This window comes from Aquarana catesbeiana, linkage group LG06, assembly GCF_042186555.1.
Source record: "Aquarana catesbeiana isolate 2022-GZ linkage group LG06, ASM4218655v1, whole genome shotgun sequence".
Taxonomy (NCBI): domain Eukaryota; kingdom Metazoa; phylum Chordata; class Amphibia; order Anura; family Ranidae; genus Aquarana; species Aquarana catesbeiana.
Window position 1 is genome coordinate 11,959,401 of NC_133329.1, and position 14,025 is coordinate 11,973,425.

Consider the following 14,025-nt stretch of genomic DNA (forward strand, 5'->3'; position numbering starts at 1 on the left):
CATTTAACTTTGTATATGTAGTTTACAAAACAATGCTTATCAAAAGAAGGTTTTATTTGTACAGTATGGGACATGGGATCTTTAGTCATTGCACTGGGTATTGTGCATTTACCTTCAGGTGATTGGATACTGGTAAAAAAGAGGAAGCTACAGGGACATCCCCCTATATAAAACCTCCCACTCCACAGTTTTTCACTAGTGTTGGTGGAGCTTTTCTCACGCTGATCATTCTTTTGATAGTATTCATTGATGCACCATAGCCACTGTAACTACTTTTGCAGCAAGGGTGGTTAAATCTCTTTGCTGTTGCTCAGCAGCTCCTGTTTCAAGGAGTTATTACCCCTGTACTAAAAGAAGAAAATTTACAGGGATTATGCACAAACCTCTTTACAGTTGGCAAACCAAATGGAGGAGTTTGTTCCAATCTGGATCTAAAGACTCTCAATGCATTCAGAAGTTCCACATAGAGACTGCCAGGCCAGTAACTGCCTCCTTTTTTCTGGGAGACTTTTTGCTTCAGTAGGAATTCAGGCAGTCTACTTACACATTCCTATCTATCCTCCCCATCAATGTTATCTGAGTTTTTGCAGTGGGCGATCAGCAAAACTAATTTGTCACCCTACACTTTTACCTGTCCTTGGTTTTCACAAAGGTGCTTGCCCCAATCTTAGCTCTGCCCTGTGTTCAGGGAATTCATGTGGTGGGTTGTTGTATGTTCTCTTGTTAAAGAATCTGTCTTCCGTATGCCTGTCAGCTGACATCCAATGGACAATGGAGATTCTGCAAAGCCTTGGCTTGATCCTCAGCCTATGAAAGTCATTGCTGGAACCTCTTCACAAACGTTAGCCTGATGTTAGAGATGACCCAGTCCAGGATCTTCCTGCCCTGGGATAAACTTCTGTTTTGCTTTGTGCCTGCCTTTCACCCAGACTGTTGCAACTTACCATTTCGTCAGCATGGAACAAAGAGGGACTACCCCTATGCATCTGACCCCAAGCCCAGACTCTCCCTTTAGTTTGGGGTTTCCAACCCATTGCTGGAGTCACTTCCACAGTGGGCCACATCCACATAAAAGTTCATAAAACATCCACAGAGCTGGAGGACCTGACTTGTGCACTATGGACCAGTGGCAGCTGGTTGGATTTTCTCTTGGGGGGCAGAAAACAAACACCCGCACTACCACCCCCCCCGGGTGGCCAACGGTCCATCACTTACCCAATCTAGGGATCTAGGTGGTGATCAGTGGTGTCCTCTCCTTCTATCCTGGGTGCAGGCAGTGACTCTGGTGTCCACTCCTCCAGCGTCTTCCTCCACCGTGCGTCTCCTCTCTCTTCCGCCTACACGCTAGGCATCCAAAAGGGTCGCCTGATGCTTTGACCAATTGGGAAACAGGTCTCACGTCCTGATGAGTAATTAATGGTACTGCGCTGTGGACTCTGACATGAGTGATTAAAGTGAACTTGAGTAAAGTGCAAATGCAAAAAAGTAGCAGTGTGAATCTCAAAAACTGATGAAAAAGGTCTATAATGAAGTGAAAATGCAAATGACCTAACTGTAAATCTTGAAAAGTGACATACAATGCATGAAACATACACAGGTGGGTTGGTGCTAAAGTGCAAAGTGCAGATGATGCCGTGTGAGACACTGCATAGCAGGGAGAAAAAAATGGCACATGGTGATATTGCAAAACATTAAAATGAATATACATTAAACAAAAAATCCAATGAGCCACCATTGGGCTCAAATAAAAATACAGAGGTGTAGACCAGCCCCAAAGAATATAAAATACTATTTCAGCTCCTGTGCAAGATAAAGTAAAACAGTCCAAAACTGATGAATGTGTGATATTCCCTTCACCGTGAAACAAAGCTGGCCGATGCCTGGCCAATCCGCTGTAGTTTCACCTAAATGTGCACTAGCCCCCACCTTTAGAGGGTCCCAATATGGATGGATACAGCAATGGATCCTTAGAGTGGGTGGGTACAGCCTCCTCTCCAGTTAACTCTATCGGGGGTAAAGGTGGAAGAAAGATCCCAAATAGCATAATACTGCTTAAAACTTAGGTTTTTTAAAAATTCACAGAGTTGGTACACTCACTTGGATTAAAAAAGCTCAGGTAACACTCCATGAGCTCGTACGTTTGCGTCACTTACGGTTTCCGGCTATTGCTCCAATCCCAGGGCGGGTATCATCACATTAAGTGACTTCATCAAGGGGATTAAGATTATAGAAAGGAAATAAATTGTCCTCTTACATTGTAATGAAGGATGATGGGCACTCCGTAGTACAGTAACACAGGCACAGTGGGAGATAACTGTGCTGGATGCAGTGCAAAGACAGAGCCTGAGCTGTCAAGCATAACACAATACCACTGTGAGCGGAGACTCGGTACACAATCCCACCGTTGGGAGTGGGCGGGGCTACAGCAAGAAACCTACTATGTGTTATGCTCTGCTGTATCAGTCAGTCAGTTCAGACTACGTCTTTACACTGCATCCAACACTGTTATCTCCCACTGTGCCTGTGTCACTGTACAACGGAGTACTGATCATCATTTGTTACAATGTGGATGTTATGTTTCCTTTCTATTACAGTTGCTAGATACTGACATTTTCCTGTGTCATTGCTTTTCTTTTATGCTCCCAGTCTGCTGAGCCTTACTTTTGGATGTCCCAGCGTAATGACCATAGATTCTGTGTCCTGTACTGTATGACTAACAAAATTACATTTTTGACTTACCAGTAAAATCCATTTATGAGAGTACAGAAAGGGACACATAACCCCCTCCTCTTCTGAACTCCATTTTTGTTTGTTACAAAACTGAAACTATTCTTGAGTGGGAGGAGCTAAAATTTAGGATATCTCTAAAAACATCACTTTTTTATCCAATCACCTAAAAGTAGCTGCATAATAGCCAATGTAATAAATAATTATCCTGTGTCTCAAAATGCACTCCAAGAAAAAGATTTTACCAGTATGTCAAAAATCATATTATTTTCCCTCCTCGTATAATTACTGTGTTATATGCAGAATATTCAGGCATTTTTCTCACATCACAACCCACACATTTTACTTGCACTATTTTTACATGACATATCTTTTATATTTATAAAAGGCAATCAACGGACTAAAACAATGACTAAAATTTTAAAATAACTTGTTGATGTAGAAGTAATGACATGCTGTTCTGTTTTTTTTTTTTTTATGTCTATTCCTTTATTTGTAACAAATTGGACATGAGACCTACAGTAGGCATCGTTTCAGTAGCTGGTACAATCTAATAAACTAGAAATAATTGATAAAAAAAGAAAAATAACGCTTTAGAATTCTAAGAATCAAAAATTAAGCTAATAATTAAGTTAATAAAACAAATAATAAAAAGTTAATCATAAAAATGATGTTAATAATAGTTGTATCTTTATTTCACTTTCAGCTGCTGTGTCGTCTGTTGGAGGTGAGATTGTTTTTTTTTTATATAATTAGCTGTATTTGAATTTTATGGTACATCACACATGAAAGAATTATACAATAGAATTAAGTAGACATTCCCTCATTGGTTGCTGGTAAAACTATGTGGCTGAAAAATTTAAGGAGTTAATTTCATCCATGTGGAGAGCATCTGCGCTCATTTATGGCACTCAGACAGAAAAAGGGGAGATTTTAGAAACATAATAATGAAACAAATTATTGTATTGGTTCATTATAATAAATGTTTGATTTGTTGAAATCCATTACTGTTGTGAGTAGGAGATTTATCTACATCTAAATCTCTGAATATTTTTTTTTTTTTTTTACGAATTTTGATTTGTAACAAAAGAAATTGCACATATCTATCTACCACATAAATAGTGTAAGTCAATAAACAGTTCAATAATATAGTGGCTAAAATTTTAAAATAACTTGTTGATGTAGAAGTAATGACATGCTGTTCTGTTATTTATTTTCTGTCTATTCCTTTAGTTGTAACAAACTGGATATGACACCTATAGTAGGCATCATTTCAGTAGCTGGTACAATCTGATAAACTAGAAGTAATTGATAAAAAAAGAACAATAACACATTAGAATTCTAATAAAAAATGAAGCTAATAATTTGGTTAATAACAAAAATAATAAAAAGTTCATCATAAAAATGATGTTAATAATAGTTGTATTTCACTTTCAGCTTCTACTGTTCCGCCTGTTGGAGGTGAGCTTGTTTTTTATATAATTAGCTGTAATTGAATTTTATGGTGCATCACACATGAAAGAATTATACAATAGAATTAAGTAGACATTCCCTCATTGGTTGCTGGTAAAACTGAAAAACTTAAGGAGTTAATTTCATCCATGTGGAGAGCAGCTGCGCTCATTTATGACACCCAGACAGAAAAAGGGGAGATTTTAAAAACATAATAATGAAACAAATTATTGTATTGGTTCATTATAATAAATGTTTGATTTGTTGAAATCCATTACTGTTGTGAGTAGGAGATTTATCTACATCTTAATCTATGAATATTTTTTTTTTTTTACGAATTTTGATTTGTAACAAAAGAAATTGCACATATCTATCTACCACATAAATAGTGTAAGTCAATAAACAGTTCAATAATATAGTGGCTACAATTTTAAAATAATTTGTTGATGTAGAAGTAATGACATGCTGTTCTGTTTTTTTCTTTTATGTCTATTCCTTTAGTTGTAACAAATTGGATATGACACCTATAGTAGGTGTCATTTCAGTAGCTGGTACAATCTGATAAACTAGAAGTAATTGATAAAAAAAGAACAATAACACATTAGAATTCTAATAAAAAATAAAGCTAATAATTTGGTTAATAACAGAAATAATAAAAAGTTCATCATAAAAATGATGTTAATAATAGTTGTATCTTTATTTCACTTTCAGCTACTACTGTTCCGCCTGTTGGAGGTGAGCTTGTTTTTTATATAATTGGCTGTAATTGAATTTTATGGTGCATCACACATGAAAGAATTATACAATAGAATTAAGTAGACATTCCCTCATTGGTTGCTGGTAAAACTGAAAAACTTAAGGAGTTAATTTCATCCATGTGGAGAGCAGCTGCGCTCATTTTCGGCACCCAGACAGAAAAAGGGGAGATTTTAGAAACATAGAAATTTCCCCCAGCATGATTGTTTAATAGAAATTAATTCAAATGTATGTTGATATTTGTAGTTCCCATCACAGCAGCTTTGGAAGCCAATCAAGGCTCCAACGTATATATATTACAGAACAAACATGATGAATAACGTAGTTTTATTATAAAAGAAATTAATTTGTTTTTGTATTTCATTTCCAGTTAATCTGTCTTCTGGTGGAGGTAAGAGAGGAAATTAAATATTGTAATGAATTGTATTTTGTCAAAGTGGATAAAACTTGGCTGACTGGTGGAGTAACTCATTTGCATTAAAAATGACTAAATAATTAGGCTAAGTCCCTATTCCAGGGAAGGCGTGTTCCTTTCAAACATTCTTTTAAATTAGGTGGAATTTCAGTAATGTGGAGGTTTTTTCTTTGTATAGAGGGATCAGGGTTATTCATTCTATGGGAAAACCTAAGTGTCTTAGAATAATTCTAATATTAACTCTGCGCCCATAAAAAATACATTTTTTTCATTGGTAAGTACAGTTGCTAATAAGGAAGGTAGAGATACTATACAGATATTTAAGAATATTCTATACCGATATACTCAAAATAAAAAACAAAAACTCTAAATTAACACTGGTGAAAAATTATTCATTGAGTAACAAATGTGCTCACAGTATTAATAAATACACAAATCCTCCTCACTACCTTCTTAGAAAATATGTTCCTCAGAACTTTCATGAGCAAATGTGCTACCACTAGAGATGTGCACAATAAAAAAAAATTCTCTAGTTTCGGATGAATTTGTTAAGTTCGTCATTTTGTTTTGTCATAATCATTATGTTAGAATGATTTGTTTTCAGGATTTTTTTGTATATTCAGATTCTTTTCATATATTTAGATTTGTTTAATATTTTCTGAGTTTGTTTTGTATATTCGGATTTGTCTTGTATATTCAAATTCGGATAGTCCAACCCACAAAGTGAAATGAAATGAGCTGATTTCTACAATATTCAAAGAAGCGAATAGAAAAATAATAGAAAATAAATGCGGATTAATTTGTTATGTTTATTTGTTTTAAAGCGAAATGGAATGGGCTGATTGAAAGAGATCTTAAAGAACGAATGGAACAAAATTAATTTCAGATTCATTTATTAGGTTATGATTCTGATGGATCCGCCCCCATCCAACATCCATGTGTTTCCATTTCATATGTAGTGCATTTTTTATTATTATGAAAAATGTTAATGCAAAATAAAAATGGGATGGAACCGAAAGAACAAAATTGAGCAAAATTATTTTCGGATTTATTTTTTATGTCGTTATGGTTTTTTTTAAGCTTCAAACATTAACAAAAGGCCCAAACTATTGCATCATGTCATCCAAATGAAACAAATTAATGTATTGGTTCATTATAATTAAGTTTGGATTTGTTGAACTTCATTACTATTGTGAGTCGGAGATTCATCTACATCTGAATCTCTGAATAATGATTTTTTTTTACGAATTTTGATTTGTAACAAAAGGAATTGCACATATCTATCTACCACATAAATAGTGTAAGCCAATAAAGAGTTCAATAATATAGTGCTCTCGATATAATGCACGTGAACACATCTTTAGTGCCAATTCTATATTTTATAGTTTAATGTGTTTCAACAGAAATGTGGTGACCATAGTGATAAGTGCCCATCCACAAACATCTTGCAGAAAACTCATTCACTGGATTTCATGTGACCCCTCATATCATAAGAAGTTCTCCATGCGCTTTTTCTAGTTCTGCTGTTCCTCTTTAAGATCTCCTTCTTTGCTCCTCTGACCTCCAATCCCCTGCCTTAGAGCCAGTTTCCTCCAGCCTTCATGCACCACCAAATAAAATTTAGGAAACCCAAATAGTGTAACGCCATCTTATTTTATATAGACCAAAACATACACAAATTTTGCACTTACACTCTGCATAGATATAGGTATCGTACATGTAAACTGCACTACTGGCCCCAATCTATGATGGCTGTGTGTTCCACAGACCAGAATCCATGAATTCATCCTTTGGACGAAACATATTGGATGGGGCTATGCATGTAACATCACTTCTGGTCCATGGAGCGTACAGCCATCTTGGATTGGGGCCAGAAGGAGAGGCATATGAATCTATGCAGAATGCGTGTGCAATTTGTGCATGTTGTGGTTTATTAAATACACTATTTGGGTTTCCCCTATTTTATTTGGTGGTGGCATGGAGAGTAAATAAACCTGGCAGGGGATTGGAGGACAAGAGGAGTAAAGGAGGAGATCTTAAAGAGGAACAGCAGAAATAGAAAAAGTACATGGAGACCTCTTTAATGATATAAGGGGTCACAGGAAATCTGGTGAGTGAGTTTTCCATGAGGTGTATATATGTAGGCACTTATCACTATGGTTTAAGGGATACTTGTTTTTAGCACGATGCACAATGATATATTACAGAACTGGCACTGAAGATTTCAATGTTTACACAGAAATTATATTGAGAGAGCTATATTATTGAGCACTTTATTAGTTTGCACTTTTTATGTGATAGCACATTTGTACATAACCTTTGGGGGCGCAGAGTTTCTAAGAAGGTAATGAGAAGGATTTGTGTATTTATTTATACTATGAGCACAAGGTTTTAATGTGTCACTCAATTAATAATTGTTCACCAGTGTGTATTTAATGTGGATTTATTATTTTTTCAGAGTATATTAGTTTAGAGCATACAGTGCTGCCCCTCCTGAATATCTGTAAACTATGGCTGGGTTCACACTGGAACACACAGAGGTTCACAGCAGGAGTCCAGTGTGTCTCCAATCACCATTTCAGGTCTGATTTTAGGCCGAATTTTTGGCTGAATTCGGACCTGAAATGGACCAAAAGATGCACAGGTCCCTATGCAATTTGCACCGGACCCGCCTTGGAAATGTGTGAATCAGCTCCATAGAGAGTCAGTCACAATCTCCTGCTGTGCGAATTGGATGCAGGGAAATCCTCATCCAATTCGCAACAGTGTGCACCTGGCCTAAGTGTCTTATCTGAGGAGCCCATTCCTTCCCAAGGATGGTACAATAAAACCTTGGTTTAAGAATAACTTGGTTTGAGAGTGTTTTGCCAGACAAGCAAAATTTTTTAATACATTTTGACTTGATATTCAAGCGATGTCTTCATATACAAGTAGCCTCAATTCACAACTGAGTATAAAAGAGAAGAGAGGCGCCTCTAAGTGTAGCAATATGGTTACATGTAATGAAGGTACCACATTTAGCAACATATTGCTACACTTAGAGGCACCTCTCTTCTCTTTTATACTCTGTAGCTCCTGCTGGATTTAGCTTCTATTTGTGGATGGACATTTTATGGTTACACAACCTATCACATTGCTATAATTTTTTTATATGGACTATAAACTGAAGGACCTAGGAATAAATGGTTGTGGAACGAATCATTTGAGTTTCCATTATTTCCTATGGGGAAACTCACTTTGATATACAAATGCTTTGGATTACAAGCATGTTTGCGGAACAAATTATGGTCGCAATCCAAGGTTTTACTGTATATAGAAGATTTCTCACAATTCCTCCAACCCAAGAACATTCTAATGACTCATGTAAAGATGTCTTTAACTCCTTCGTGTCTAAGAGTGAAACAAATGTTAACCCCTTCACGCATAAGGGTAAAGCAAATCTAAATGCCTAAGCCCAATTTTGCAATTTTGACATGTGTTAGTAAAACCGTACATATCATCTATTCTGTGCATCCAGGTAGATTATACCTTGTTTTTTTCAGGACAAATTAGGCTTTCATTTGGTGATAAGTGGTAATGAATAGCTCCTGATTTTTTTATTAAGAAAGGAAGACTGGCCCAAAATAGGAAAGAAAAAATATATATTTTTTTAATGTAGCTGTATATTTCTTGTTACTACCATGACCTACCGAAGAACAACCCAAAATAAATTCTCCTGCTCTGGACAATCGCAGATACCATGTGTGTGTTAGTTGTTGTAGTACAGACCAGAAACAAAACTGCACATTTTGCTTTTTTTTACCTTCCTAAAACACACTGACGCTAAGGGGATTATTTACTAAAGCTAGAGAGGGCAAAATTAGTCACAATTCTGCAGAGAAACCAATTAGCTTCTAACCTCAGCTTGTTCAATTAAGCTTTAGCAATAAAACTTGGAAGTTGATTGGTTTCTTTGCAGAATTGTAATTCAATTTGCCCTCTTTAACTGTAGTAAATAAACACCTAACACTAATACCAAATTAAAAAATGGTTAAAAAAAATCCTGCCCAAAATATACTGACAGTGACCTTTGACCCTGACCTTTGACCCTTACTTGTCCCAAAACACCAACCCTGGCACTGACCTAGATCTAACCTTGATCGAGGTATTTTTTCTTTGTTTTTTTTATTTTTTTTATTATTATTTGTTTTATTTTTTTTTACACACAGTTGTTTTTTGTCCCTCTACAAGGAGAGAAAGAGAGATACAATGTATCTCTCCTCTCCATTCACAGAGAAAGAAACACAGGGGTGGGCTTTGCAGTGACTGATCCATGTGATAGCCAATCGGAGGCTATCACAGCGATCAGGTGACCTGGAATTGGGAGTTCCAGGTCCCAATGTTTAGTACATGACCTGGGGATCACAGTGAGACCCTGGTCTCTGTGCTGGCAGAGTGCTGTGTGGCGCACTCCCAGCACAAAGACAGAAAAGCATATATGCAGCCCCACAGAAAAAAAAGCCCAGTCCAGTGGGGGTTAAAGTGTCTGAAGCCCATATGAAAGACTGGCCAAGCTCCAACTGCTATCAGTCTTTTTCATTTAATTACTGAATCAGTTACACATAAGCTTTTCAGCAGACACTGATATAAGTGATTAGGAAGTATACTTCAAGGAGCAATCCACTGACAGCCTACAGCTGCTGTCTCCATGAACTCTTAACCTGCACATTATATGGCTTCCAGACAGCAATGAGAGTCCTCACTGTGCAATATTTCCAAACCTGTCCACCTGCATTCCTCATCCTGATTCTTCCCCCGGGCAAGTGCAGGGAACCAAAGACGGGCACTCCCTAGCAAAGCACTTGTCTCCCTGCTAGTTGCTTGTTGGTTGGATGTGTATTGAGGGGGAACCCTCTCTGACATCACAACTAACATTACAGGGCACCTAGGAAGATGGGACAGAGTACTACATCTACGTTTCCCATCAAAAACCGTAAATATCTTATGGTGCCCATGGGCAATAGAGTTGGGTGGGATGCCCTCATACAATCTTTCTCCCCCAGACACATTATTCTGTAGTAAAGCTCTTACATTTGAATAGTTGGATTTGGTATACACAGACTGCTGGGGGGGAGAGCGGTCACTGTACAGTTCCCCGATAATGTCTTACTGGGAAGAACAGTGTACAGATTGGATGATTGTTACATAATGTTTAAGATTTTTTTTTAATGACCAATTATGTTTTTTTGTCTTCCAGGCACCGCTGTACCAACTGCAAAGCTTTTCATCTCCGCCATTGTTTTCCTGTTACTATTGTACTAGGATTGGGCAGAATTCACATCTGAGCACAGCAACTTTCAGGCGTTTTTAATTGAGGGTTGCTGTAAGTGTATTACAAGCGTTTTACAACTTCAGATGTTTTTGTTTAACCAATAGGAAGCACTAGGGGGAGGAGAAGTGGAGGAGATTAGGGATGGAGAGCTGCTGTTTGAGTAGAAAACGAGCGACAAAATGCTCATAAAATGCTCATGTTGCACTTGCACTGAATTTCCAGGCATTCCCATTGAAGTCTATGAGGCCCAATCTGCCAAAAATAAGCTCATATACTTTTTCTGAGCGACGGGCGTTTTGCTTCTGGTGACAGAATGCTCAGATATAAACAGGGCCATTGAAATGAATAGGATTTGCCTTGCTGAGTATTTTAGAGCTACAAGCAGAAAATCACTCATCAGTGTGAATTGGTATCAGATTTGTAGATCGGTGTAATTATACATGTGGAAGGGTTCTATAAATACTCAAAGCAAAGCGTGATCTTCTACTGCAGACAAAGTCTTGGCAAGATGGTAAATAGCGGGAGAACTTCTACAGTCCGAGTTCCCAGCATATCAATTAAATCTTATGCGACTTAAAACATGAAAACATTAATAAATGTGTAAGAAGTTTGCTGACCAGCATAGCCAGGAGAAGGAGAAAAGACAAAGGCAGGTCAAAAACTTGGAAACATCTACAAGACTAAATACCTGCCCAAAGTAGGAGGTTTCTCCAAGGTATGATTATTATCTGGGATAAATAGGAGATATATACAGTATATGGGTTAAGGGGAATCTTTTTGATGGCATTTTATGTGATTATTTCTATATCTGATTATTAAGACTATCACTAATCACTATTATCTTGGAATAAAAACAAATATGGAAATGCTTTTCAATAAATATCATATAGATATAATAAATGGTGTGCAAAAGAATTTGCGTCGGTCTGTATTTTTTGACAAAGGTATACCATGGGATCCTCCCAGATAACTGATGTACATCAACTCACAAAAGTGAGTACACCCCTCACATTTGTGTAAATCTTTTCTTCTATCTTTTCATGTGACAACACTGAAGAAATGACACTTTGCTACAATGTAAATTAGTGAGTGTACAGCTTGTATAACAGTGTAAATTTTCTATCCCCTCAAAATAACTCAACACACAGCCATTAATGTCTAAACCGCTGGCAACAAAAGTCAGTACACCCCTAAGTGAAAATGTCCAAATTGGGCCCAAAGTGTCAATATTTTGTGTGGCCACCATTATTTTCCAGCACTGCCTTAACCCTCTTGGGCATGGCATTCACCAGAGCTTCACAGGTTGCCACTGGAGTCCTCTTGCACTCCTCCATGACGACATCACAGAGCTGGTGGATGTTAGAGATCTTGCGCTCCTCTACCTTCCGCTTGAGGATGACCCACAGATGCTAAATAGGGCTTAGGCCTGGAGACATGCTTGGCCAGTCCATCACCTTTACCCTCAGCTTCTTTAGCAAGGCAGTGGTCATCTTGGAGGTGTGTTTGGGGTCGTTATCATGTTGGAATACTGCCCAGCGGCCCAGTCTCTGAAGGGAGGGGATCATCCTCTGCTTCAGTATGTCACAGTACATGTTGGCATTCATGGTTCTCTCAATGAACTGTAGCTCCCAAGTGCCGGCAACACTCATGCAACCCCAGATCATGACTCTCCCACCACCATGCTTGACTGTAGGCAAGACACATGTGTCTTTGTACTCCTCACCTGGTTGCCGCTACACAATCTTGACACCATCTGAACCAAATACGTTTATCTTGGTCTCATCAGACCACAGGACATGATTCCAGTAATCCATGTCCTTAGTCTTCTTCTCTTCAGCAAACTGTTTGTGGGCTTTCTTGTGCATCATCTTTAGAAGAGGCTTCCTTCTGGGATGACAGCCATGCGGACCAATTTGATGCAGTGTGCGGCGTATGGTCTGAGCACTGACAGGCTGACCCCCCACCCCTACAACCTCTGCAGCAATGCTGGCAGCACTCATACGTCTATTTCCCAAAGACAACCTCTGCATATGATGCTGAGCACGTGCACTCAACTTCTTTGGTTGACCATGGCGAGGCCTGGTCTGAGTGGAACCTCGTCTGTTAAACCACTGTATGGTCTTGGCCACTGTGACACATTGAAATAAATTCAAAATAATGAAACGATTTGGCCTACATTTGAATTCAAATTAAGTTTGAATCAAATTCAAAAATACATTTGAATTTGAATACAAGAGCAGAATAAAATAGAATAGAAAATAAAGCAATAGAATAGAAAAGAATACATTAGAAAATAATAGAAAATAATAATATAGAATAGAGTGAAACAGAACAGAATAGAAAATAAAATAATTGAAGAAAATAGAATAGAAAATAAATAAATAGAAAAGGAAAGATTAGAAAATAATAGAATAGAATAAAAGAAAATAGAAAATATGGGAATAGAAGAGAAAAGAAAAAAAAACAGAATAGAATAAAATAGAATATAAAAGAATAGAAACAAAACAGAAAAGAAAATAATAGAATAGAAAATAAAAGAATAGAACATAATAGAAAAGAAAAGATTAGAAAATAATATAATAGAATAAATAACAAAATAGAATAGAATAGAAAATAGTAGAAAAGACTAGTAAATAAAAGAATAGAATAGAAAACAATAGAATGGAATAAAATAAAAAGTATATTACTGTCTTCAGAAATTTGAAATTTGAATAGAATAGATTGTAATCAAATAGAAAATAATAGAATAGAATAGAAAATAAAATAGAATAGAAAATAAAAGCGTAGAAAAAAATAGAATATAAAAGAATAGAAAAAAATAATAGATTAGAATAAATCAGAAAAAATTTAACCGACTACAATAAACCTCTTCCCAGCTGTGTGATGAAACTCAATAACTGGGTTTCACTGTATAACATTACACTGGCCAACACACGTTTTGGTGCCTCAAATGTTAGACCTGTTCCTGGGGATATTTCATACCCTGATTCCAAAAATAGCACCACTGTGTCCCAATCAGCTCTAGTTTTTGAAATACACCATAAATGCCATATACCACTATTCACTCTGGTAACCCATCAAAAATCTGGATATTTTCATGTAGTGCTTTATTTAATCTCCTTGAACTGTAAATGAAACACATTCAAAATTGAAAGAAAAGGGAAATACAATAAAACCAGCCATAGGTGGATCGAATCTCAGCAGGTTCAGCAGGGACTGGCTGAGATTTGATCCATCTATGGGCAGGCTGCTTGTACTGAAGTCAATCCATCAATCAACTTCATTACAACAAGCCTGTCAGATTTTTTACATGTGATTGCTATAGTCGCAGGTGAGCAGCAGTGACCATTATGTTCTGCTGGCA

At 37.0% G+C, this 14,025-nt stretch overlaps 1 protein-coding gene across 1 annotated transcript in view; it reads left to right on the top strand.

Annotated features, from left to right (window-relative positions):
* LOC141147852 (uromodulin-like) overlaps positions 1 to 11,576 on the top strand; it is an 86,737-nt gene extending 75,161 nt beyond the window's left edge. Inside the window, exons 13-17 of the mRNA XM_073635019.1 lie at positions 3,434 to 3,454; positions 4,165 to 4,188; positions 4,891 to 4,914; positions 5,306 to 5,326; positions 10,587 to 11,576. Of these exons, the coding sequence (XP_073491120.1) occupies positions 3,434 to 3,454; positions 4,165 to 4,188; positions 4,891 to 4,914; positions 5,306 to 5,326; positions 10,587 to 10,651 (155 nt within the window). The 3' untranslated portion in view covers positions 10,652 to 11,576. The remainder of the gene's footprint in view (positions 1 to 3,433; positions 3,455 to 4,164; positions 4,189 to 4,890; positions 4,915 to 5,305; positions 5,327 to 10,586) is intronic.
* The last annotated feature ends 2,449 nt before the right edge of the window (positions 11,577 to 14,025 follow it).